Here is a 24,695-nt window from a genome sequence, read left to right as displayed (position 1 = left end):
CAGGCTCCTGAGCTGCAAGGTGGGAAGCAAGAGACAAGAGTGTTTAGTATCGGCCGAGAGATACCACCTGATCGGGTCTGCTTTCGTCGATCTCGATGAGATTCGAACAGAGTCTGCCGTGCCGCAGAGTGGCCGTTGCGAATACAGAGGGCGAATACAAAGAAGCGAAGAGAGTTTGTATTTGCCAGGAATTTTCCATAGAGTCTCCAAATGAAAAAAAGCAAAAGCTCGGTTGCAGCCAAAGTGCGCAGTGTCAGCTGGCCAACGAGGCGGGTCAGAGCAAAGACGAGTGTCTGGAGCTGGAAGCGAGAAGAAGGCCAAAGGGGGGCTTCTGAAACTCGCGCTGAGGGTGGGCAGTTGCGCTAGCCACAGACGAGCATCAAAGGCTCGCGCTGCCCTGCGCTGCGCCGCCGCTGCCGCTCACAGCACAACACCCGCACCGAGAGAGGGCCAGAGGGGAACGCGCAGACACACAGACACACAGACACACACGCCCCGGGCACCTGGGCCCACCCTCGCAGCCATCGCCAGTCAGGTGGATCTGGCTTCGCGTCTGGCACTCTGCGCTCGCGCACTCGACCTGTCCGCCGCCTTTTCCCTCTGCAAGCCCGCAAGCCCGCAAAGGCTCAGTCTTTTGCGCGTGTCGACAAGGCTTTCGCTTCCGCCACACCATCTCCTCTTTTGTTCCGCAGTTCCCGGTTTCGTATCGTCGAGCTTCGTTTTCGGTTCTTCTCTCTCTCATCGCAACACATCGGTCCCAGACTCGTCCGTCTCGTCTTCTCGTCTCGGCTTCCAGCATCGGCTCGATTGTATCGGTAAGTTACAGCCTCGCAGCCTCGCATGATGGCGTCTGCACGTGCATGCTCTCCTCAGCGTACTCGTGGTCAGCTCGTGCTCTTAGCACCATATCAACCCAGTTGTATTTGACCCGCACAGGCGCTGGCTCATACGCACGCCACCTGCCATCTCCACCACACGACGTTGCGCACCACCACACATCCGCTGTACGAATGAGTCAACGGCGCAGGCATACTGACCTTGTCTCTTCTCTTCCCTACTCTTTCAACACCGCACTTGCACCGACACTGCCTCGATCGCCTATGCCGACAACCATGCATGCCACGCCATCGCTTCCGCAACCTTGCATTTGCCCACCGTTCCATCGCTCGCTGTCAAACTCGACTCTGCATCGACACAGTTAGTCTTCGGATCCCTCTATAGCCCGTCCACTCGAATTACTTCAAGATGGCCGCCAAAGTTTACGTCGGAAACCTCTCGTGGAACACCACTGATGACTCGCTCGCCCACGCCTTCTCGGCCTTCGGTCAGCTCACCGACTACATTGTCATGAAGGATCGCGAGACCGGCCGCTCGCGTGGCTTCGGCTTCGTCACCTTCGCCACCCAGGGCGAGGCTGACGCCGCCATCGCTGCCCTCAACGAGCAGGAGCTTGACGGCCGTCGCATTCGCGTCAACATGGCCAACTCGCGTCCCGCCGGCGGCATGGGCGGTGGCTACGGTGGTGTTACCAGCCAGTACGGCGCCAACGCCTACGGCGGCGCTGGTGGCTACGGTGGTGGCTACGGCGGTCAGCCCGGTTTCCAGCCCCAGCAGGGCGGCTTCCCCCAGCAGGGTGGTTACCCCCAGCAGGGCGGCTACGGCGGCTACCAGCAGCCCGGATTCCAGCCCCAGCAGGGCGGCTACGCTGCTCCCCAGCAGGGTTACGGCGCTCCCCAGCAGGGTGGCTACGGCGGGTAAGTACATTCTCTTTGCGATTCTTCTTCCGTTCCAATTTCCCGGCTTTCTCTCAGCTGGCTCGTTGCCAGCAGCTTCGTTTGGGCCTCGTCCGCCGTCCGCCTTCTCGCGCCGGACTTGATGCGAAGGTCACACGATGCTCCAGTGTCTGTCTTCCTCTAGCACGGCACAAGAGTCCGTGCGCCTTCGCATCGCACGACGTTGCTCCGGTTCTCCCAAAACTCGGGCTGGGACTGGCCCTCTCCCCCTCCCCATCTTCAATGTCTCCGGTGGCTCGGTTTCTCAATTGTGCTCTCTGTTCCCGTCTTTCCCGTCTCAACTTTCCGTCGCCCGCTCGCCGCTCTGTCGTTGCTTCTTGTTTCGGATCGTTCGACTCTTGGTTCCTCAACGCTCGTCAACTCGATCTCGTTTCCGCCAATCTCCCGCATTCTTGTTTGCCTTCCGATGTCGCTCCGCGACCGACCCGACTCGACCCGATTCGATCCGTGCCTCGGTCTTGCCTCCTTTCGTCGCGCCTGTTTCTCTGCCTTCTCAACGTCTCAACAGCTACGGCGCCCAGCAGAGCTTCCAGCAGCCTTCGCAGCAGAACGGCGGCGGCTACAACGGCCAGGGCTACTAAGCCCATTCGTCTAGGTTGTCCTGATCCATACCATCGCTTCTCGTCCTGCGAGGCTCGGCGGTGTTCGCCTCGCACCTCTCGATTCTGTATCCCCGCGCTGAATGAATCGATCCAGATTCTCGAGCCTTGACGTTTCCTTGTTGCTGTCTTGTCGTGTTGCTGCTTTTTCATTGAGCCCACTCGCGCCCGCTTGCTACTCGGTTCGAGTTGAACAGTCGACTGACCTCTTTCTCTAATTTTGCATCTGCGATTTTGCAAACAGCTACAACGGCCAGAACCAGTAAACTCGATCTGACCCTGGTGTGATCCTCCGCGCGCTTTTCAGTCGAAGATACCTCTCCATGTTCCGCTCTTCCAAAAAAACAGCAAGTGTTCCGAGGACCTCGTGTCCAGGGCATTTGATCTCACCCCTCTAGCACTCACAGATGGCTCTCTGCCTTCGTCCTTGATCCCGTCGAGACGATGTCCGAATCAAGAGTAATGCTTCTGTGCGATCCTGACGCTGTGTGTGTGCGTGGATGTGGATGCACTGACAAAACGACGACGGCGGGGTTTCCAGCGGAAAGCGGCCAACACGCCGGCATTGTTAGCGGCCATGAGGCCATCGGTATCGGCATCGGCAAATTGTTGAGTTACTGGGCTCGGCGACGAACGCGAAGAAATCGCCGCGCCGGCCATGCATGCGCGCTCTGCAATGGACGGCGGCATGCATCCGAGTCGGTCTCAGCAACAAGCAGGATCCGCACACGCCTCAAGGCTTTCTCGCACCCTGCCAACTTGGACGTGGTGTTAGTTTCGGGATGACTGATGGCACGATGACAGGCGATCTGATGCGATTCGGCATGGATTTGGGTTTGTGCAGTAGGAGTAAGGCGTGCGGCGTTTGTGGTGGGATAGCGTCATACCGCTGCGGCCGAACCCCGCAAGGATATGATAGCGCGAAGAAAATCCAATCGAGCATGGCCCGTGTGCCGTCGTGGCTCGGGCGCGGCGAAATTGCTGCACAGAGGCTGCCGCTGCTGCTGCGACGAAACCGGCACTCTGCACGCACCGACTCGCACTCTGCGTCACCGATGCACTGCCCCGAGTGCCCAATCTCCCCCACTCGAATCTCGCCTCGCCTTGGCCTCGCGCTGCCTTGCCTCGACACGCTTGACACGGTTTGAGAAACACACACAGACAGCTCGAAGCTCTTTTCGCTTCCTCGCGTCCGTCTTCCTTTCGTGCACTCACATCTCCGCCTCACACTCACCCGAGTACACGATCAAGATGCGTTCTACCTTGGCTTTGCGCCAGCTCGCCGTCTCGGCTTCGCGTGCTTCGAGCATGCCCAGCGTCCGTGCTGCCGTGCCCCGCGCCACCAGCTCGGTCGCCACGGCGCTCCAGCGCAACAACACCTCGGTGCGTCTGCCCGCCGGTGCGAGGGGCATGGCCTCGGATGCGCCCACCGACTTTGACCCCAACGCGCCCACCGCCATGGACAAGATGGAGCCGCCCAAGCCAGGCGCCGACTTCAACGTGGTGATCATCGGTGCTGGCAACATCAACTTCGGCTCGGACGAGGGTCCGTGGAACCACTCGTTCCGTCTCGAGCACAAGCTCGGTCCGCGTCTCAAGGTGGTGGCGCTCATCGACCCCTCGGCCGCGCGTGCCGACGCCGCACTCACCGTGAAGCGCAACTCGTTTGTGCTCTCGGCCTACAAGGACACGGTGGTCTACCCGACGTTTGCCGACTACGTCGCCAACGTCACGCCCGACAAGCGTCCGCACGCCATCTGGGTCGGCAGCCCTCCCGCCTTCCGTGGCCGCGAACAGCCCGGTCGCGACCTCGAGAAGAAGCTCGTCGAAGCGTTCCCGGACGTGGGCATCTTTATCGAGAAGCCCGTCAGCACGGGACCCGTGCAGGATGCGCTCAAGGTGGCGCAGCTGCTGGAGAAGGCGGACAACCTGGTGAGCGTGGGCTACATGCTGCGCTACCTCAAGGTGGTGCAGAAGATGAAGTCGATCCTGGAGGAGAACAACCTCAAGGTCATGGCGACCAACGCGCGCTACATCATGGCGTACGAGCACACGGCCAAGCTCGACTGGTGGGACAAGTCGCAGACGTGCGGACCGATTGTGGAGCAGGCCACGCACTTTTGCGATCTGTCGCGCTACTTTGGTGGCGAGGTGGATCTGAGCACCGTCGCCGCACACTCGCTCGAGTGGTTCGAGCCCGCGGGCGAGCTGAGCAAGATCCCCGTGGACGAGAGCAAGGTGGCGCCGGACAACCGCATCCCGCGCATCACGTGCGCCACGTGGAAGTACGAGTCCGGTGCCGTAGGTTCGCTCACGCACGCCGTGGCGCTGCAGGGCTTCAACTACTCGACCGAGATCGACGTGCTGGCCGACGGATACAGCCTGCGCCTCGTCGACCCGTACAACGCGCCGGCGCTCTACTTCAGGAGGCCCGGCGACGACCACGAGGAGGTGGTGAGGTACCAGAACGACGACCCCTTCTTCAGCGAGGTGAGCAACCTCATCGACAACATCGAAAAGGGCAAGGGCGCCGCACCCATCCTGTCGAGCTACGACGATGCCGTCAAGACCTATGCGCTCACCTGGGCCATCCGCGAGGCGTCCGAGAAGTCGGCCAAGAAGCGCGCCAACTAAACACCCGCCTGCGAGGCACTTGTAGGAACGCTGTTCTCGGACTGTAAACGATTTTGAACTGTTTCCTGTTGACCCAAATGTGTTGTGTGTGTGTGAGTGAGAGTAGGAGGTTTGGTGGGTTGGGGAATTTTTTTTGGGTTACAATGTGAGATTGCTGCCTTGCCGGAGAGGTTACAAATCGCACGGACCAATTGTTCTTCCCACCGGCGACCACCACCATCTTCAGCTTTGGAGGCCAACATCACGATGAGTGGGAGTAGCACGATCGACATTCCGCGCAACGTCCTCGACGCCGTGCGCAAGTTCCGACTAAAGCCCTCGTCGCACCTCACCGCACTGGTGTTCAAGATCGACAAGGCGACGCTCACGCTCGGGCTCGAAGAGACGCTTGACTCGGGTCTCACCTCGATCCCAGACCTTCTTGAAGGTAAGCCAGAACCTCCGCCCAGCCGGTATCAAATTGATCTTTGTACTGATGCTTGTGGTGGCTTTGGTGTGTAGAATTGCCTGAGAACTCGCCTCGATTCGTGGTGGTCAACTACAAACTCAACCACCGCGATGGTCGCATTTCCTACGTAAGCCCCATCCACCCCTCTCCAAACAAACTCCCGACCTTCTCGACTCAATCTCACCTTTTTGCGGCTGTTGTTGGCTTGTGCAGCCGTTGTTCTTGCTCTACTGGGCGCCACAAACGAGCTCGCTCGAACAGAGCACGCTCTACGCCTCGGCGCTGAGCAACTTTAGCGTGCAGGCGGATGTGGCCAAGGTGATCGATGTGCGCGATCCAGACGTGTCGCCCGAGTCGATCGATCAACGTCTAGGCGCCTAGAAGACCCTTGCACACATCTCCCATACGCCGCCGAGACCAACTGCTCACGAAACGGACCAAGATGAATCCTGTGCGAAAATTGGCATTGAGGTGCGCCCGTGTGTGTCTGTGTGGGTGTCTACTTTTTCGCCGCGTGCTTCTTCTTGGCCGCACCCTGCGAGGGCTGCGAGCGCGATTTGGGCGCATGCATGGAATCGGCCACACTGGGCGTCTTCGCGTCGACCTGCACCTTCTTTGCGGCCGTATCGTCCTTCTTTGCATCGCGTCCGCCCGACGGCGGCGGTGGCTTCACAGCTTCGTCGGGAGCAATCAGCTTAGCAAGTGCGCCGAGATCAGCTGCAATCCTGGGTCGACCCGCCGCTTTGTCTTTGGGCGCGGCGGGCTGCTTCCATCGTCCATACGGCGTGGCTGCGGGCGGCGGCATCTCTTCGCTCCTCAGTGCCGGACTCGCCTTTTTGCCCCTGGATGGCGGCTCGGGCGAGAGACTCGCCTCCTTGGCCCGACCTGCAATCCGAATCCCCAGCGGTCCACCCTCGGCCTTGGGCGGTGGCTTGGACTTGCCACGAGGAGGGTCGGCACGACGCCACGCCGGCTCATCCTTCTTAGGCGGCTTGCTGGCGCGTCCGGTGTCCTTGGATGCAGCCGGTTTGGGTTCCGGCGCGGGCGCGGGTTTGGCAGGCGTGAGTGTGACGCCCCAGTCGTCGAGATCCGGCAGCTCGTCCTCGTCGTCATCCTCGGCCCAGTCAATGTGGCTCGGCGCAGGCGTCGACGCTTCCTCCACCTTGGCCGACGCCTCTGACGCCGTTTCTGCGGCTTGCGTTGGTTCAGCTCGTGCCTCGGTGCTTGTCTCGACGTCCTCGTGCGCGGACTCCTTGGCCGCCGAGGATGGCAGCCCCACTTTCGGCACGGCCGGCGACGAAAAGAGGTCGTTCTTCACCTCGGGGATGCTCTGGACGCGCTGCGCTACTGGCGTCGGCTGCTCGACCGCCGACGTGGAAGCGGCATCAGGTTTCGACGGCGTCGAGCCGCGTGCGTTTGCGTCCAGATCAACGGTTGCGATACCCTTGACCAGCTCGTCGGCGCTCGCCTCGGTCTTGGTGGTTGCCGCGGTCATCTTGACGTGGTCGACGTCCTTTTCCTTGCTCGAGCTCGACCTCCTGCCACGGATGCGTTCGGACTTGTCGCGCTTGAGCGAGCGCTTCTTCTCCAGCCCGCCACTCGCGGGCGCCGACTCGGTTGCCGACTCGGGCAGCGCCACGACGGGCTTCTTGGCCGGTTTGCGCTCCTTCTTGCCGCCTCGCGGCTTGTCGGTTTCGGCGTCTGCATCGCCGTCCGAATCGAGCGCGGGCAGCGGCGAGCGCGCCGACGCAGGCGACAGGCGCTGGCTCGGCAGCTTGTCGGCCGCCGAGAGTGCAGGCGATGCATCGAGCTGTGGCGACTTGGCGAGCATGCGGTGCGTCGGCGACGGCGTACGCGACTTGGCAAAGTTGATCGGCGGTGGAGGCAAAGGCGAATGGTGGGAGCGCTTGTCTTTGCTCGCGGCCTTGGCGGCGCGCTGCATGTCCTCAAAGACTTCGACGTCGTCCTTGCGATCGTCGTCGTCGTCGCCGCTCCAGTTGGCCTCGAGCGTAGAGGAGGAGGGGAGGTTCGAGAAGAGCGAGCCTTTGCTCGCGTCTCTCGAGTGGGTGCCCCATCCGAACGCATCGAGACTGCGCGAGGGCGGCTTGCTGGCCGCATTGTCGTCATCCGACGACGGCGAGTCGCACCCGAGCACGGGCGTGGGCGGAACGACGCTGCCGTACCAGCCATCGTTGCCGGTGGCATCGGCGTCGTCTTGCGGAGGGTCGATCTTGAATGTCTCGCCCACGGTGGCCGAGGAGAGCGTGGAAGGCGCATAGTCTTCCTCTGCTTTTTCCTCGAGCTCCTGCATGACGCTGATCTCCTGGCCGAGGCTGAGCTGCAGGCCATTGGGGCGGTGACCGGGACGCTTGCGGTCGAGACCCGTCTGCACGCCGAGGAGGTTGCTGGACGAGAAGCCCGAGCCGATGGTGTGCGAGGTGGTAGAGGTGGATGCAGTGTTGTCGTTGCTACTGGCAGCGGAGGCGGGCTTGGGCGCCCACATGCTGGCGCTGGTACCGAGGCCTGAACGGGTGCTGCGCAGGCGATCGAGCATGGCGTCGATCTGACCGTTGCCCTGTGCGCCGGCTTTGCCGAAGGAGGAGCCGAGAGCGAGAGGCTCGCCATGGAGGTCGGTACGGCCCTGCTTCAAGGGCGAACCGATGGAGGCGTTGGAGGCTGCCCTGCCGCGGAGGTGGACGGCGTCGTTGAGCGGGCTGCGCATGGCGTCGGGGCTTGGTGCGAGAGGGACGGAGCCCTTGAGGGGCGTGAGGCCGAGACCGAGACCGCTGGCGCGTGAGGCGTCACCATCGCTGGATGTATGCGAGGAATGCTGATAGGCCGGATAGTGCGGAGTGGCGGGCGTTTGCGGGCCGCCGCGCTGGGAGAGCTTGAGGGGCGTTTCTGGGATGGGGTGGGAAGCGCTGAGTGGGGTGCGTGTATTGTGGGGCGAGGCGGGAGGGTTGTTGCGAGCCGGGCTGGTGAGCGGCAGAGGCGAGGGGATCTTTGCGCCGGGACGACGGATGCCTTGGGAAGGGGTGGTGCGGAAGGGCGATGTGGCAGCGGGGGAAGGTGAGGGCGAGGATGCCGAGGCGTCTGCGCTGATCTGGCCTGGGCGTGGTTTGGGCGGAGGCGTTTGGAGAGTCTGCGCCATATCGATGCGCTCCAGCAGCGAGCGAGGATTGGAATCGGAGGCGGAGGGATCCTTTTGGCGTGCTGGTGTGACGGGTGAGCGCTTGGTTTTGGATTTGGAGGCTGGAGGAGGCGATGCATGCGTGTCAGTGGCGGGCTGTGACTTGGGGGCGTAGATGCTCTGGCTGGAGCCGCCGATCCAGCCATCCTCGTCGGTCTCTAGATCCATGATGGGAGTCTTTGACTTGGTCATGTCTGCACTTGACAATTGTACGAGCGCTGATGAGGAGTGCGCGATGGCCAGCGGGATGATCCGTGCGAGTTCCGATGTGCGGTGGCTGAATCTGTCTGGCTGGGCGAAGGGAGGAGCACGGAGACTGGTCGGGTTCTAAGTAAAGAGCGTGGTGAGAGATGCCATGCTGCGGGTGCGTGCGCAAGAACGAGGATTTCTATAGCATGGGCTGAAGGCGTGCCAAGCCGGTCGAGGTTGAGCCGGTCGATCTAGCGTTGGTGTACAGGATTCCTTCCAAAAGAGAACGACAGCCGAATGAGATGAAGCAGCAGCAAATGAAGCAGAGGCAGAGGTGCGGGGGTTCAGAGCATCGCAGCACACACCTTTGTCCGGTGCGAGGATGAGGTGGGGAGCGAAGGAAGGGCCAACGGCTGCGATTGGTTGTGGAGCCGAACGTCGCACGGCATTGTATTTAATTGATTCAATCCAAATGAAGGCGGCGAGAGCCGAGCCAGAACAGAGCGGTGCAGAGCAGTGCGAGCAAATGAGGCGGATCGACGCAGCGCAGTGTTAAGCTGCATCCATTCATCGCCACTCTGCAGCTGCCACCGTGCATCGCCGAAGCCAAAATGCGCAGCAACTCCCGGCGTCTGGAATGGAAGCGCAAGAAATTGGAAATGACAATGTTAAGCTTTTCCGCATGCGAATCGGACTCGTGCGGCAGGCGCTGCTTTTGTGGAGGAAGAATTGGACCCTGCGTGCCACGTTGGCCTGGAATCAGAAGGCCAACTCAGCCACCGGTTCGGCATTCTTCCCGTTCACCACCATCGCTCTCGTCACCATGTCATACCAGACCGACATAGAAGATGCGAACCCCTGGGCAGCAACTACCTCTCGCGCTACACCATCGTCCCTGCCCGGGTCGTCGCTAGACCAAGCTATCGTTGTCGACGACCCACCAGAGACCGCGCCTCCTCCCTACTCGGATCCCCAGCACGGCTTCACCTCGTCATCCCGCCCCGACACCGGCCATGTCCATCACACGGGCATGGAAAACACCGACCAGGTGCTGCTGCTCGTCTTCATTCACGGCTTCAAGGGCTCGTCCGAAACCACGTTTGAAGACTTTCCCTCGCGCCTCACCCACAACCTCCAGGAAACCTATCCGGGCCTGCACGTCAAGTCGCTTGTCTATCCGACGTACGACACGCGCGGCAGCCTCGCTGCTGCCGTCGCTTTGTTCGTCGAGTGGCTCACCATGCAGACCGTCATGCTCGAAGACAGGCTCAAGCTCGACCCGGACACGGGCGCCATTCGGCCCGACCCCACCGCCACCATCGGCGGCGGCGGCCCAGGCAGCGTCAAGATCGTCCTCGCAGGCCATTCGATGGGCGGACTCATCGCTGTGGATGCCGCGCTCAGCATCGCACGCAAGACGTCCGAGCAGCAGCAACCCACGCACGCCAAGCGCAAGCTGTGGCCCGCCGTCGTCGGAGTGATTGCGTACGACACGCCCTACTACGGCGTGCATCCGGGCGTGTTCAAGCACGGCATCAACAAGTACGCCGGCTACATCCAGACTGCACAGAACATCGGCACATTTTTGGCGCCCATGGGCGTAGGCCTGGCTGCACGCTGGAATTCGGAGCGTCAGTCGCAGTCGTCTTCCGCCACCCCACCTTCCAACACCACCAGCGCGGCCAATGGACGGTCTTCGCGCACGACGGAGTCGAACGGGAACGATGCAGCCGCATCGGCACGCGCGAGCAGCAACTGGCGCACCGCACTCATGGCGACGGGCGCCGTGGCGCTCGCTTCGGGCGCCGCCGCTTCCGCAGCGTACTTTAACAAGGACAAGATCAACGGCGCGTACGGCTGGGTGTCGGACCACCTTGCGTTTGTGTCGAATCTGTGGGATGATTCGGCGCTGCGTGCGCGGTTGGACCAGCTGGTGGAGCAGCCGCAGATCCTGTTCCACTGCTACTACACGCGGCTGCCCGCCAGCTCGCGCGCCGCCAACCCGACCGCACAGGCGCAGGCGAGGGATAGGACGTTCATCATTCTGCCGCCACGCGACGCACGCTCCGCACCGAGTTTCACGCCCATGGACAATGTGCAGGCGGCCGACGAGGTGGAGGCGCACATCAGCATGTTCAACGCGCGTGCCAATCCGAGGTACTTTGAGCTCGGGCTGCAGACCTCGCGCCTCGTCGCGACGTGTCTGGACAACGAGAGCAGGTTCGGCGACCAGACGCATGCGCAGCACGAGACCGAAACCGGCCGCGGCGATATGGACGAAGAAAAGGGTCTACGGTTCGGAGACGACGAGATCGAACAGCTCAGGCATGCCGAACGTCCAACGTAGACTGCAAATATACCCCCCCTCTGCCTACCGGCCTGCACTGTGTATGTGTGTGATTAGAGTGCGCAAAGGTATTCGATGAGAGCGGCTAGGATGTCCTTTGTCTTGACCTCGGTGGGGTGGGAAATGGCGAGTTGGTCTCCGATGTTGTCGCTGTATTCTTGCAGGGTGGCCACCACGTCTTGCCACGACGCTGCGTTTCGGCGCAAAAGCATAGCCACGTGGTCTCTGACAGCATCGTCTTCCATGACCAACCAGGCGAGAATGGTGTCGAGTAGCTGCAGACTAAACAGACCCTGGTCTAGTCGCTCCAGGTATTCGTCGTCGGACTTTTGCAACCGCGAGACCAGTGCGCTGCGCAGGTCGAGTAGATGGTCCAGAGCCTGGTAGTCGTGCGCAACGAACCGCGCAAGCAGTCGAATGCGCGGCGGCGAGTCGGAATCCAGATGCGTCAGCATTGAGCTGATGACCGCCATCGCGTGCTGGACGTTCTCCAATCCACTGCGACCGCTTGCAGAACACTGCAGAAACGTAGACACCAGTGGCGCCAGACCCGACGCCTCCACAAGCCGGTGGCATATAGCGTGGCCTGTAGGACCAGAGGTGGCATAGTCGAGGATCTTGAGCGCACGCATGCGGGCGAACTTCTTCTCCTTCATCAGCAGCACCATCAGCTCCACCCCCTCGCCCTCGAGCAGCAGCGTCCGATTCGCCGCCTCGGACATCGACAGACACAGCACGTCGATGACGTTCTCGGCGAACTCCTCCTCTTCCGCTCCAGCCGGAGACTGACGCCGATAGCGCGCCAGCACACCCAGCAGCACATCGATGCCGTTCTCGCCCGCATCGCCCGCGCGCGTGCTGCCAATGCGCCCACGGCTCGACTCGGACGTCTGCAGCAGAATCGCCAGCAGCTCAGCCGTGTAGCTCGTGTTCTGGTCCACCTCGCGCCTCGCCGCGAGCCGAGAGAGCGCCCATGGTAAAAAGGCACTGGCTGCAAGCTGCTCCGCCAGCGCCGGACGCGACGTGACCAGGTTCTCGAGCGCGCCCAGTGCATGGTAGATCGCCTGCGCATCGCCCTCTACCTCGATTGCCTTGGCCGCTGCCTCCTCCGGCCCCAGTGCCGGGTCCAGCTGGTCGTTGAAGCGCGACAGATTCGACACCACCAGCTCCAGCACGTTCTGCTTGAGCAGCGCATCGACGAGTGTGTCCATAGCCGCGACCGCACTCGCCCTGCCCTGCTCGGCGTCTTGCTCATCGTCGTCGCCCTCGTACCGTGCCTCGGCCTGGTCGAGCACGTCGTCGTCCGTCAGCTCCTCGATCACCTCGATGGCCGCAGCCGCAATGTCGGCGTTCTCGTGGCTCAGCAGCCCCACCAGGCTCGCTGCGCCGCCGAGCTGCACAAACTCGGCGTAGAAGCGCTCCGGCTGCGTGGTGAGCACGAGCAGCGACTTGATCTCCGCGTCCACATCCGCCTCCGACTCGATGAACCGCGCCGGGTCCGCAGCGTACTTGGTGCGCATCTCGGCGTTCTTGGTGATGGCACGCTCGAAGCGCAGCAGCTGCTTGCGCAGCGCAGGCACATCAGCCGGCGGAGCGCCGGACGAGGCGTCGCCGCCATCCATGATGTCGAGGATCTGCGTCTGCTCCGCAGTGAGCCCACCGCCAAAGAAGCGGCCACCGTCCTCATCGTCGTCCGAGAAGAAGTACGTCTCCTCCTCGGCGGGCGCAAGCTCGTCGTCGTCCGCGTCGACGACGCGCGCTGCCTTGCGCGCGCGCGGGGTGGGAGCGTCAGGTTGTGCGGGGGTGCGGGCGGATGGCCCGGCGGAGGCGGAGTCGGCGGGTTGCGGCGCGGACCACTTGCGCTTGTTGACCGCCGCAGACGGCAGGTCTGGCAGCTTGAAGAGCTTCCCCACATCCATCGTGTGTCGATGCTGGTGCCGGTGAAGGATGGTGGTGCGGAGCAGCGTGCACAGACGCAGTGGAGAAGCCGAGGAAAGGCCTCGAAAAAGTGGAGTGGGATTTCCGAGTCCCGACAATTTTTCGCTAAACTGACGAGGCGGGGTGCTCAGCCATCATAACTCTCAACCACCAACACCTCCTGCAAGACGAGCAGACGAGCATGTCGAATCACGCTTCTGCGGCGGCCAACTCTGCGGCTGCGTCTACGTCCGACGACCCATATGCGCCGTTCTACTACTGGGACGCCAGTGCCAACAACTGGGCGTTCGACTACAACTCGTACTACGCCACGTACGGCTACCCTGCCGACTACTACACCTCGGGCGGGGCTTCTTCGTCTTCAGCCTACGCCTACCCTTCCGCCGATGCTGCAGCTTCTGCAGCAAACCCTTACTACCTGGACTACCAGACATCGTCGACAGCACAGCCTGCTGCCTCGTCTTCGAGCACGCCGATTGTGGATCCGTTTGCGGGGCCTTCTTCCGCACCGCCACCGGCAGACGTGCGGTACGACGAACACGGCCGTGCGATCCCGGGCAAACTGCGCAAGGGCGAGACGCGTCCCACGGTGCTGCGGCGCGCTGCAGGCAAAGTGTGGGAGGACCAGACGATGCTCGAGTGGGACCCCGCGCACAAGCGTCTGTTTGTGGGCGATCTCGGTGGCGATGTGAGCGACGAGATGCTCGCTGCGGCGTTTGACAAGTGGGCGTCGTTTGCGCGCGCGCGCGTCGTGCGTGCCAAGGACGGCAAGAGCAAAGGATACGGCTTTGTCGCGTTTGCCGACCCGGAGGACTTTTTGAAGGCGTGGAAGGCGATGGATGGCAAGTATATCGGGTCCAGACCGTGCAGGATCAAGAAGGCCGCGGATACACTCAATGTGGTGCAGATCGGCGCGAGGAAGGATAGGCTGCTGGCGATCGCGGCCAAGCAGGACAAGAACGCGCACAAGAGGAAGATGGGCGGTGCCGTCGGTGCAAGTCTCCCGCGCACGGGTCTGGCATCCAAGCCGAAACCCTACTAACCCCTCTGCCGTTGAATACAAAACTCACATTCCCCCAACAAAACCTCGCACACACACAGTCTGAGGAGGTCCCTGCGGAAAAGTTCCATGATTAAGCACAACCAAAAAGAGAGTGAAAGTGTTCTACGAGACACGCACGACGATGGCGCCCGGTTCGTCATTGACGTTCCTGGTGGTGGGATCGAAGGCCCTGGGCGCATCGGCGAAGGGGAGGACGCTTCGGAGTCTGGGGCAGATGTCGCCCGACTCGGCGGCGCGCTTCACAGCCTCGAGCGCCTGTTTGCAGTCCTCGCCCGTATCGACGCCGACCCACTCGTAGCCGATAATCTTCTTGTCCTTCTTGAAGAACGCGCGGCGCAGGCTGCGGAAGTGGCTCTTGAGGTTCGGGTTGGCGGTGCCGTGTTCGTCGCCAAAGCACGTGCAGAACTGTCCGTCGCACGCGAGGATGCGCCGCGACGCATCGTAGATCTTGCGCCCGCCCACCGTGTCTACGATCAGGTCGAACGACGACTCGTGCAGCGAGTTGATCGCCCACAGTGGCTCGCCGATCACCACCTCGTGTGCGCCGTTGGCCTGGCACACTGCCACACCATCCGATACGCTCGGCGGACACTGCGCCACAATCACCAGCCCCAGCCCCACCGACTCTTGCATGGTCAGCAGTCCGACACCGTCGTGCGCGTTGAGGATGAGCACGCGCGCACCGCGTGGCAGCTGGCTGCAGTGATTGTGCACCAACTGATGCGCCATCACGCCCGCCGAAGGCAGCGCTGCAATCTGCTCGGTGGTCAAACAGTCGCTCGGCGCATGGCAGATGCGGTTGTGATCCACCACGGTAAACTCGGCCAGCGCACCAGACTTGCGGCTATCCTGCAGCCCGAACACCACATCGCCCTTGCGCATCTTCTTCACCTCGTATCCGCACTCGACGATGCGCCCGCAGAAGCTGCGGCCAGGCACGAATCCAAACGCATTGTCGCCGCGCACCTTTTCGCGCAGCAGCAGCTTGTCCGTCTCGTCGATGGCCACCGCGATCACCTGCACCAGCACCTGGTGGCTGCCGATCTTGCGTGGCGGCGGCGTGTGCGCCGTGATCGAGAGCGTTGTCAGCGACAGCTCGTCCTGCAGATGCTCGGGCACATCGCTCGAGCTGCGACGCTCGCCGTTCAGGTCGACGCTGCTGCGCTTGCGCCTCGCCACCTTGCTCTTGCCCGCAAACGCGCCGCTCGTCACCGCCACCGTCTGCATCGTGGTGCGGTTGTTCAGCAGGTCGTCCACGTTGGAGCTGAATCGCTTCGGATCCTTGTTCGGTCGGTAGCTCGTAGGCACCGTCGGCATCGACGTCGGGATCGTGCTCGTCAGACTGATCACCGACTGCGATGCCGACGGCGACGAGCTCGCCGAGCTTGCGCCCGATCCGCGCCCCACGATCGACGGCGGGCTGAGCGACTCGGCCACCGACTCGGCGACCGAGGGCATTCCGACTCCGTCCACCGACATGCGCGACCTCGCCACGGGCGGGTGCAGGTACTGGTTGGTCGCCGCGCCGAGCGGCGCGTTGCGCACCACCGCCGGCGAGCTGACCGCACTGATCACCGAGCTGCTGCGCGACACGGTCGAAGCCGGCAGCGGCGGATACGGGTGCGGCGAAGTCGGGCGCGATGGATAGGGCGAAACGCCGGTGGCTTCGCCCTCGGGCACCTGGCTCTCCCACTCGTTGATCGCCGACATGAGCGAGTGGCGGTTGCCCGTCTGCGCGAGCGTCGGCATGACGGGGCTCGGTGAGAGCGCACGCATCTTCTTGGCGTACGGCGAGAGCTCGTGGTGGTTGACGTACGTCGCCTCGGGCCTCGGGCTGCCGCGCACCGAAGAGTGGATGCTGCTCGACACGTGCGACGCCACCGATCGTCCAGACTGACTCGGCACCGCACTCGGCGCCGGCGACACCGAGCGGCTGTCCCAGCCGGGCTCCGACGATGCGACGCTCGGAGCGTACAGCCGTGACGACGAGCTCGAGACGGACGGAGCACCAGTCATGCCTTGGTAGCCGACAGGAACGGGCGGCACGGGCGGCGCTTCGGCCATGATCTTGCTCATCGACGACGAGTGCGGGATCGCGCCAGGAGAGCCACTGCGGCGCTTCGATTTGGGACTCGGAGATGGCGTGGCACGCACGGGACGCTGCGGAGACTCGACGATCGCCGCGTGCGCCACAGGCACCACTTGACCAACGACTGGCGCCACAGGAAGGGCGTACTCGGCATTGCTCGAGGGAGCTGAGGCCAGTGGAGCTTGGACAGTGGCAGGTGCAGCCGCCTGAGCCGATTTCTTGTCGTTCATGCTCATGCGTCGCAGCACGGACGAGTCGATGGTCGTGGCGACGAGGCCAGGCGGCAAGCTCAGGCCCTTGCCCTTGTACTCGGTCCAGACGCCCTTCTTGGTGGGCGCCATGGACTTGGACCTAACGAGGTTGTCGGAGGATCCGCTGGGCTTCGAGTCCGCCCTGACCGCGGTGCGCTGGCTCGAAGAGCGAGACATGAGCGGCGGGCGCTGCGGTGCCACCTCGTCCTCGGACTCTTCGATCGTGGGTGTGCCGGGCACGCGCGACGATGTGAACGAGGTGCGCGTCTCGAGCGCCGGTGGCGTGGGCGGGATGAGGTTGATCCCGACACCCGGCACCTGCTGAGGCTTGCCCGTGGGGGTGCGGTCGTCGTGCGGTACCGCCATGACATCGTCCATGTCCGGCGGCGGCGGCATGGGCAGCCTCTTTTCGGCCACGCTGAGCGCCTCGGGGTGCGGCTGGACCTGCTGCACGGGCAGAGCCGGCGCAGGCACGGCACGCTCGCCCACCTCGGTTGCGACGGGCTTCTGGGTTGGAGCGCCATCCACGACATCGGGCGAGGTGAGACTTGTGCTTGCCACGCTCGCTTCCGATGAGGTCGGAGCACTCGTTGCGGCGCTCACCGTCTCTGCTGCCGGGCTGTCCTGGGCAGGGACTGCCAGCTGTGCTTCGGCAACAGCGCCGTTGGTCTTGGGCGCAGCGCCATCCACGTCCGCGGTCGCCTGAGGCTGAGCCGCCTGTTGCCCCTCCGCGAGAGGTGCGCTTGGCTGCGGCGCGTCAAGCTGGGGAAGCAAGAAGGAGCCAAAGCCGTTCATGCCCTTCATCTGCTCGGACAGATTGCGCTGATGAGCAGGGCGCGCGTCGGCGGCACTTGCTTGCGGCACGACTTGTGCTGGAGTCTGTGCTGCAACGTGTGCTGAGGCTGCGTTTTGGAGCTCGGTCGGGTAGACGGGCACCGCCGTGTCTGCCAGAGCCTTGAGATCGTAGGCAGTGTGGAACTTTTCCGGCGATACGTCGGCACCTGCGACGCCCTGCAGGTTAGCCATGCTCTGCGGCGGAGTCGCAAACTGGCCAACGGTCTCGGAGGCCACCAGCGCGCCTGTCTGTGGTACTGGAGCGACGTCCGCCTTCTGCTTGCCCAAGGCCTTGGCCGAGGGCGAGGCGGGCACAGCAGCGGCAGATACGCGTGTCGAATCGGCACTGGTGCGATCCTTGGCCGACTCGGCGAGAGACGAGCGCTCGCTCTTGACCGAGCTGGATCCGATCGAGTCGACGGAGGCGTCGCGCTTGTGCTTGTCCTTCTTCGCCTTCTTTTCCTTCTTTTCCTTCTTGTCCTTGCTGGGCGAACGGAACTGGATGCCAAAGAGGGTATCGGCGAGGGAGCGGCTAGGCTTTGCCTTGGGTGTAGACTGGATGAGCGAAGTCTTGTCCTTGCCAAGCGCGACGGGAGCTGCCTTGATCGGCGTTGCTTGGCTGCTGTGCCCTGCCGACGGCGCCGATGCTGCGCTCGCCAGGCTGTTCTGGGAGAGCGACGCGGGCAAGGTGCTGCGTGTATCCTCAGCGGGGCGTCGCGGCGACTCGGGCTCAAGTCTACCCTGAGAGATGAGCAGGCCGCCCATCTCGGTGGGTCGCTTCGCCTTGGGCCTTGGGCGATTCAGCACCGACACCTTGGGTTCGGCCAAGTCGCTAGCGTCGACTGTCTTGGGTTCTGTAAGGGTGACGTCGCCGGCATCTTCGGCCGCTTGCTGGTCTGCGCCCTCGCTGCCATTGGCCTGGTTGAGCAGCCAGACAGCTGCGAGGCTCGGCGCAAGGTCGGTGCTGGCGCTGTTGCGCTTGTTGCCGTCGGCAGCAGTGGCAGCGGCGGCCTCTGCGCGCTTTTGTCGCACCTCCATGACGGCACTCTCGGTCTCGGTATCCACTGCGTCCGAGGAACGAGCAACGGGCGCGGAGGAAGTGGTGATCGGAGCACTCTTGTAAGCCGAGGCCGGGGCCGCGACAGGCTGCTCGCTCTCGGGGACGAGCTTGTTGACAGTGGTATCGGAGTGATCAAAGCGGTCGAATCTGTCGAGCATGTTCGAGATGGAGGGACCGAAGAAGTCCTCGCCAAGGTTCATCTTGCGTAGACGCTGTTGCTCTGCGAGCGACTTTGCCCTGAGCTCGGCGTCGTCGTCGGAGAGGTCTGCGTCCACATCCGAGTCGTCGTCGCCGTTCTGACGCATGGAGGAGCCGGAGCGTCCGAGGATGCCGCTGACGGCGAAGGAGGTGCCGAGACTGATTTCGCTGAGACGTCGCTGGGCGGTGTCTGGTCGGGATGCTTTCGAGGCGCGGTTGGTGCGGCGCTGGGAAGGAGAGATGGAAGCCGTGTCTGCCGAAATGCTCTCGGTCGATGGCTTTGTGCGCACACGTGGCCTTGCGATGGATGCCACCGGAGATGCCTCGCTGTTGGCTTCGTCGGCTGCCTCCTTGGCAACGGGAGAGCTGCGCCCGCTCGTGGCCGACTGGTATTCGCTGAACTCGGATGCACGAGAGACGAGCTGCGGCCTCTGAGCGTCCACGGCGAGCTGTGGGGGCAGCGACTCTGGCTGAACTGCAGCGGCATCGGCGTTGGTGTGGCCAGCGGCGGAAGGCTCGGTGACGTGGATGCTGACGCCCGAGATGGCCGCAGCCGCAGCATCTTCACTTGCGTCGGTTTGACTCTGCATGGAGGCCTGTCGTCGATGCAGCCTTGCCTCGAATTCTTGGTAGTTCGCTCTGGGACCCTTGCCTTTGACGGAGTTGTGCGAGAGCATTTCGCGGTGGTTGTGACCGATGCTGGAGCCATCTTCGTCCTCTTCGGCGACGACGTCAAGCGTAGGCTGGCCGCCGCCCACGAGACCCTCGTCGGAGGACGCTTCGGACTCTTCGGACTCGTCCGACTCTTCCGACTCTTCTGTCTCTTCCGGCGTGGCCTGCTGTGACGGAGCCTGCTCTGCGACTGCCTCGACCTCGTCGGCATCCTCTTGCTCCTGGATGCGGTCTGCGAGGTACTGCGCCGTGGTGGGTGGTGCAGCAGCAGCGATAGGCGGCGGGGTGGAGCTGGAGGACGCTAGCTCGGTTGACGGTTGAGCGGCGTACTGCGTCGGGGCAGGCTGCACAGCGGCACGAGGCGCGGCCACGGCGACGGGCGCGTAAGTCTGCGTGGGACTCTGAGGAGGCAAAGCTGGCGCTTGGGCGACTGCTGCAGTGGCTGGTTGAGCGTATTGCTGAGGTGCCGTTGCGAAGTTGGCCTGCGCGTGCGGGAGCTGTGCGACCGGAACAGGGACATACACTACTTGCTGGGGCTGAGGAGGCGGCGGTGACTGCGCCGGAGAGAAGGCAGCGGGCGCTGCGGCGACCACGCCTGGAGGCAGCATGGCTTGCGGAGGCAGGTCTGTGTCGGACATGACGGCAGCGGCGTGGAGCGACATGGAGGCGGGATGCTGCGCCACGTTGACCGAGGAGGTGGAGGCGACGGGCGAGTAGACGGGCGAGATGGGCGCGACGATCTGGCCGGGCTGGAGATGAACGGCAGCGACCTGTGGCCCCGAGAGGGGCGAGACGGGTGTGGGAGGCATGTCGCCGATGACCTGGGATGCCGCGCGCGCGAGGAGGTCCTGCTGGACGACGCCGGGATCGCGCTGTACCTGCTGGAACTGTGCATCCTGTTCGAGCTCCTTCTTGATGCGGCTTGCGACCATGCTGCTGCGCTTCTCGGGGTTGCGGGGCTGCTTGGGAGCGAGGGTGGGCATGCTTTCCCACACCTTTGCGGTGTCGGTGCCAGACATGGACTTGACGAAGGAGTTCCAGTCGTTGGAACCATTAGCAGGAGCGCGTCTTGTGGATTGGGAGCGACCCATGGAGGCGGCAGGGCTGACTGGACGGTTGAGATCGGTTGTGGAAGCGAGCTGGGAGGCAGTGGAGCGGGTAAGGGAGGTGGCGGAAGCCTGGCGCATGAGGCTGGGCTGCTGCTGGCCTAAGGGAGCCACTCCGGACTGTCGTTTCAAGGCGGACATGGAGGCCTTGCTAGAAAGCGAGGGCATGGGCGGCTGGGAAGGGTGGGAAGAGTAGCGAATCCTGCTGGATGTGGGTGCGCCGTAGTCGCTGCGTGCGCCACGAGGAGGGGCGGAGGCCTTGAGCGAGTCCGAAATGTATGGGAAGCCGGGAGGTCCTGATGCTTCGGGTTCGGAGAAGACGCTGCCGGCGACGCTGGGTGGTCTGGAGGAGTACTTGTTGCGAGAGCCGCTCTCCCACCATCTTCCCTTTCTGGGGCTGGTTGTGATTTCGGAAGGAGCGATGCTGCTAGCGCCGTCGTGGTAGATGCTGGCGCCCGAGATGGAAGGGGCGCGATTCTTTTTGCGACCGAACATGCTGAATCGGCTTGTGTTGCTCCTGCCGGACATGACGGAGGGAGCCTGGCTGTAGACGCCGCCGCCGCCGTTGCGACTGAGGGAGCCTGCGCCGTTGGCACTGAACATGTTGCCGGCGAGGATGGAGTCTGGCTTGTTGGGCGCATTGGGGAGGTCTGTGGGCGCGTGGCCAGCATGGCGGGAGGGTTTGGTGGGGACGGGTTCGGTGTACCTCTGGGAGGGCCGGTTGAGGATGGTGTCCATGAAGCTGTGCTTGGTCATGTTGGCGTATGATGCGGCTCAAGCCGAGCCGGGCGTGGTGTGAGGGGGTATGGTGAGACGATTTGTGTTTGTACGTAGCAGCAGCCGATTGAGCGGCAGGGTGATCAAGAGCAAGCCATTCGCGCGTGAGCTGGTTGCCGAGAAGTCACAAGACGAGGAGCATGGATCCGGGCATGAGATGTGACGATCCGGGATGGGCGGGGTGGATTGGCGGTGTGGTGGAGGTGGTGGTGGAGGTGGTGGAGGAGGAGGAGGAGGGTCGAGCGCTGGGAGGGAGGAGGAGGAGGAGCCGAAGCGGCTGGGAAGTTCCGGGCGTCAGCACCAACGGCGTCGGAGGAAGCAGATGTAGCTCGCTCGGATGGAGCAGCAGCGGTCGGCGGATTGGCGGATTGGCGGATGGCTGGGCAGATCGAGCTGATGGGCGTGGAGCGACTGCCAATTCGAGCCGTCCATCGGCCGCGCTGATTTGTGTATTTTGGCATCCGAAATGGCCGCTGCGCTGCTGCCGCACGGCGATCCAAATCCAATTTTTCCAAAATCCTATTATTTTAATAAAAAAAGGGCGAAAATTGCATGCTCACCGCGCTCACCACCGCACACCGCGCAGATGCCGTGCAGCTTGCGTTCGGGCGCCCAATTCTCCAAGCACCGGCGACTGACGACAGCCAACAGAGGCCAATTGCAACTCAGCGGGCACGCCCTCAACATCGCCAAATGAAGTCCTAGCGCAGATGCTGCCGTGGCCTGAGTCGACGTTGATGCTGAGTATCGCCCTCAGAGTGAGGTTGGCAACCGCTGCTCAAGAATCTAGTTGCATGTTCAGTAGCGTACGCATGCTTGCGTGCGTGTGTGCGCGAGGGGCTCGGCTGCAAAAGCGCCGACGGAGCAGTGCGGCGCAAGCTCGAAGGGCTCATCGGCTAAGAGCTGTTGGACAGGCAAGCTGCGCTCCGAAGCGGCTGCGCGTCAAAGGCAGATGCAGTAGAGTGGGTGCCGGTTTATTTTTGGTGCTCCCCAAGATCGCACCGCCAACCGAGCCGACCAAAAGGGCCCAACCCCAGGACCCTCGATTGTTCGTCTTGGCGGGCCTCCATCACTGCTGTGCTTTGAATCAGCGAGTACTGTACGAGTGCCATGCATTCATACCGGGAGACAACCACGCCATGGTCATCGTCTCGCCCGCCAAAAAGGCAGCGCAGGGCAAGGATCGTAATCAAGGTTTGGCGGCTTGAAATGGAAGAACCAGTGTTCTACGGCGATCGACCTGTCAAGTTGCCGTCGCCTTGAATCATGCCGGCCAGCCAGCCAGCCAGCGCTTCTTGGCTGATTGCAGATCGCAGCGATTGCAGTGCGACATGGGGAAATCCAGCCAAGACTCATTTCAAAATCGCGCACAAAAAAAGCAGGGCAAAAAACGTGCCTCGCGGATCTTGACCCTCTGTGATGCGCTCACTCTGCATGAACCTCCTGCAAGACCTCGTTCCTCATCTCGCTCCCTTGTCCCTGGCTCGATGAGTGCACCGAGACAAAAAGCCGTCAGCTGATGCCCCTCAGCTTTCGCACAGATAGCATTGTCTGCCGGCTCGATTCCAGAATGTTTGCTCGGTCCGCGCCATAGATCTTCGCACTCCCTACACAGGACCCTCGGCGCCAAGCCTGGTCGGAAGCGGCTCAGCGGAAGCATGGTTGGTGCCGTGCCTGCCAACGTGCATTCGCCTAGCCTGCGCTGCAGCCCTCGAACCTGACAACCGAACTCAGGGCCCACAGCCGGCCGCGGTCTAACATTGGCTATCAAAGCACACAGCTCGGCCCAGAAGCGATACAGCCTCAGATTCGCACAGCATCCGATAGGAAGCCAGTAGATTTGGCGCTCGGAATCCGAACCAGATCCATGTTGATAAATGAAATCAAGAAAAAACCAAGAGAAAAATGTGGCCCAAATTCTTCCTCTAAAATCACCACGATGGCTCGGACGTTCCTGTGCGTTTCGCAACAACCTATCCCCATGGACGCTGTACATCCGCAATATCACAGGCGGGCGGTGTGATCAGACATATGACAGCGTTAGCTTTGATGATCACGATTGGACACGTAGCCTCTTGTGCGTGATGAGCGCGGTGGCATTTCATGCAACTAGACGACAAAGGGCACTGCCGCGCGGCACCACGCCGAAATGTCGCCATGAATCCGCCCAACTAACGCGGCACGCTCGAGCCCCTCGATAGCCACACCCACCTGCCATTCAGCTCATCACCTACGCCAACGCCATTGTTTGCCCCCACCTTAGCACTTGCAGCTTCGGGACCCTGCCCAATGCACCCTCATAGATGCACTCCCGTAGCGCGGTCCGGGCAACCCACTCACGAATATAAAGAGCGAGTGAAGGAAAGCAAACTTTCCCCCGACTTCACAAGCTCTCCCTTACACCATTCCCTTTGGATCAAGCCATCCGTCAGCTCGTGATAGCCAAACGTCAAGATGGCGGACAGCCTGCAACGCCTTCAGGCGAGGTTTCAGCGCATGCTCCTGACCAACCTGGCAGGCATTCGAGCTCTCAGCACTCTTCCTCAAGGCGGTCGAGGCACCGGTCCGCGTGTGTATCAGCCTCGGCTCATCTCAGCCACGAGGCGATCGGGTGGATCGCGACTTCTGTCCCCTCACCCACGATCCATCGATCCCGAGCAGCGCTACCGACGCGAGCAACGCGCTGCAGCCTTCCTCGAATCCGTCGCGGACCTCGCCCACGGCACCGACGACGAATGGATCGATGAGGATCTTCAGCGGCGTCCCGATCGGCGCTACCACGAGCGAAGCTATGCCGATGCTGCTGCTGCGCGCGAACGCCAAGCCATCCTGGCCATGGCGCAAGGCACGCTCGAGCTCTCACGCACCACGCTCGAGTTGGTCCAGAGCCTCGTCCCAAAGCCGCGTGAGTCAGTCCTGCTCCGGGCAGTGCGCAAGGTGGCAAAGTGGCCAGGCGCTTTCTATCGTGCACTTGTGCGGCCAGCGCTTGTGGCGAACCTCCGCTGGATCGGAGCGGTTCCCCGTCAGATACTGGGCAAGATCGTCCGCGGGATTGCGAGCGCCTACGTATCGGCGGTGACGGTTGGCGTCCGCACCCGCGCCCGAGACAAAACGATAGGCCCAGCACCCAAAGCGACGCCGCGACAGAAGGCCCGATCGATCCTCGGCATTGCGTTCGTGCTCGGATCGCTGCACTCGCTCGGACCTTACATTCGCATCTTTTCGCCCGACTTCTTTGCGCCGCTCATTTCGCCGCCGGGTATCGAGCAGATGATCGGCGTGCTCGTCCACACCGCCTCGCTGCCCCTCCTCCTCGGTTCGGTCGCCACCGCAAAGTACTTTGCGCATCGCTTGCGCACAAACTCTGGCGACGGATCTTCGCGAAAGCGCCGAAACCGCTCGGCCCGCCACGACCCCACACCCCCTTTGGAGTAGCTACACACCCAAAGCACAAGCCGCGCACATCGTAGAATCCAAAGGACCTTGACCCTGTTGTAGCGAGCATAT

General features: G+C 62.7%; 10 protein-coding genes across 10 annotated transcripts; 6 read left to right on the top strand and 4 right to left on the bottom strand.

The window, feature by feature from the left end:
* Positions 1 to 1,245: 1,245 nt before the first annotated feature.
* PAN0_004d2198 (uncharacterized protein) lies at positions 1,246 to 2,374 on the top strand (the record flags this gene model as incomplete). Its single annotated transcript, XM_014802143.1, has 2 exons — positions 1,246 to 1,754; positions 2,302 to 2,374. The coding sequence occupies 2 exons, from the start codon at positions 1,246 to 1,248 to the stop codon at positions 2,372 to 2,374; spliced, it is 582 nt and encodes a 193-aa protein (XP_014657629.1).
* A 1,269-nt stretch (positions 2,375 to 3,643) lies between these two features.
* PAN0_004d2197 (NADsbinding dehydrogenase) lies at positions 3,644 to 5,026 on the top strand (the record flags this gene model as incomplete). The annotated part of the gene is made up of 1 exon (XM_014802142.1): positions 3,644 to 5,026. One exon carries the CDS (start codon positions 3,644 to 3,646, stop codon positions 5,024 to 5,026), a length of 1,383 nt encoding a protein of 460 aa, XP_014657628.1.
* Positions 5,027 to 5,272: 246 nt separating this feature from the next.
* On the top strand, positions 5,273 to 5,855 carry PAN0_004d2196 (glial maturation factor; the record flags this gene model as incomplete). The annotated part of the gene is made up of 3 exons (XM_014802141.1): positions 5,273 to 5,453; positions 5,528 to 5,601; positions 5,688 to 5,855. 3 exons carry the CDS (start codon positions 5,273 to 5,275, stop codon positions 5,853 to 5,855), a joined length of 423 nt encoding a protein of 140 aa, XP_014657627.1.
* A 118-nt stretch (positions 5,856 to 5,973) lies between these two features.
* On the bottom strand, positions 5,974 to 8,856 carry PAN0_004c2195 (uncharacterized protein; the record flags this gene model as incomplete). Its single annotated transcript, XM_014802140.1, has 1 exon — positions 5,974 to 8,856. The coding sequence occupies one exon, from the start codon at positions 8,854 to 8,856 to the stop codon at positions 5,974 to 5,976; it is 2,883 nt and encodes a 960-aa protein (XP_014657626.1).
* Positions 8,857 to 9,535: 679 nt separating this feature from the next.
* PAN0_004d2194 (catalytic protein) lies at positions 9,536 to 11,200 on the top strand (the record flags this gene model as incomplete). Its single annotated transcript, XM_014802139.1, has 1 exon — positions 9,536 to 11,200. The coding sequence occupies one exon, from the start codon at positions 9,536 to 9,538 to the stop codon at positions 11,198 to 11,200; it is 1,665 nt and encodes a 554-aa protein (XP_014657625.1).
* Positions 11,201 to 11,253: 53 nt separating this feature from the next.
* PAN0_004c2193 (DUF1716 domain protein) lies at positions 11,254 to 13,119 on the bottom strand (the record flags this gene model as incomplete). Its single annotated transcript, XM_014802138.1, has 1 exon — positions 11,254 to 13,119. The coding sequence occupies one exon, from the start codon at positions 13,117 to 13,119 to the stop codon at positions 11,254 to 11,256; it is 1,866 nt and encodes a 621-aa protein (XP_014657624.1).
* Positions 13,120 to 13,319: 200 nt separating this feature from the next.
* Positions 13,320 to 14,180, top strand: PAN0_004d2192 (RNA-binding domain-containing protein; the record flags this gene model as incomplete). Its single annotated transcript, XM_014802137.1, has 1 exon — positions 13,320 to 14,180. One exon carries the CDS (start codon positions 13,320 to 13,322, stop codon positions 14,178 to 14,180), a length of 861 nt encoding a protein of 286 aa, XP_014657623.1.
* Positions 14,181 to 14,303: 123 nt separating this feature from the next.
* On the bottom strand, positions 14,304 to 21,167 carry PAN0_004c2191 (uncharacterized protein; the record flags this gene model as incomplete). Its single annotated transcript, XM_014802136.1, has 1 exon — positions 14,304 to 21,167. One exon carries the CDS (start codon positions 21,165 to 21,167, stop codon positions 14,304 to 14,306), a length of 6,864 nt encoding a protein of 2,287 aa, XP_014657622.1.
* Positions 21,168 to 21,312: 145 nt separating this feature from the next.
* On the bottom strand, positions 21,313 to 22,081 carry PAN0_004c2190 (uncharacterized protein; the record flags this gene model as incomplete). Its single annotated transcript, XM_014802135.1, has 3 exons — positions 21,313 to 21,628; positions 21,758 to 21,928; positions 21,999 to 22,081. The coding sequence occupies 3 exons, from the start codon at positions 22,079 to 22,081 to the stop codon at positions 21,313 to 21,315; spliced, it is 570 nt and encodes a 189-aa protein (XP_014657621.1).
* A 1,561-nt stretch (positions 22,082 to 23,642) lies between these two features.
* PAN0_004d2189 (uncharacterized protein) lies at positions 23,643 to 24,623 on the top strand (the record flags this gene model as incomplete). Its single annotated transcript, XM_014802134.1, has 1 exon — positions 23,643 to 24,623. One exon carries the CDS (start codon positions 23,643 to 23,645, stop codon positions 24,621 to 24,623), a length of 981 nt encoding a protein of 326 aa, XP_014657620.1.
* Positions 24,624 to 24,695: the final 72 nt, after the last annotated feature.

The sequence above is a fragment of the Moesziomyces antarcticus genome, assembly GCF_000747765.1.
Source record: "Moesziomyces antarcticus DNA, scaffold: scaffold_v10004, strain JCM 10317, whole genome shotgun sequence".
Lineage (NCBI taxonomy): Eukaryota > Fungi > Basidiomycota > Ustilaginomycetes > Ustilaginales > Ustilaginaceae > Moesziomyces > Moesziomyces antarcticus.
This window is presented reverse-complemented; position numbering and strand designations above follow the sequence as displayed.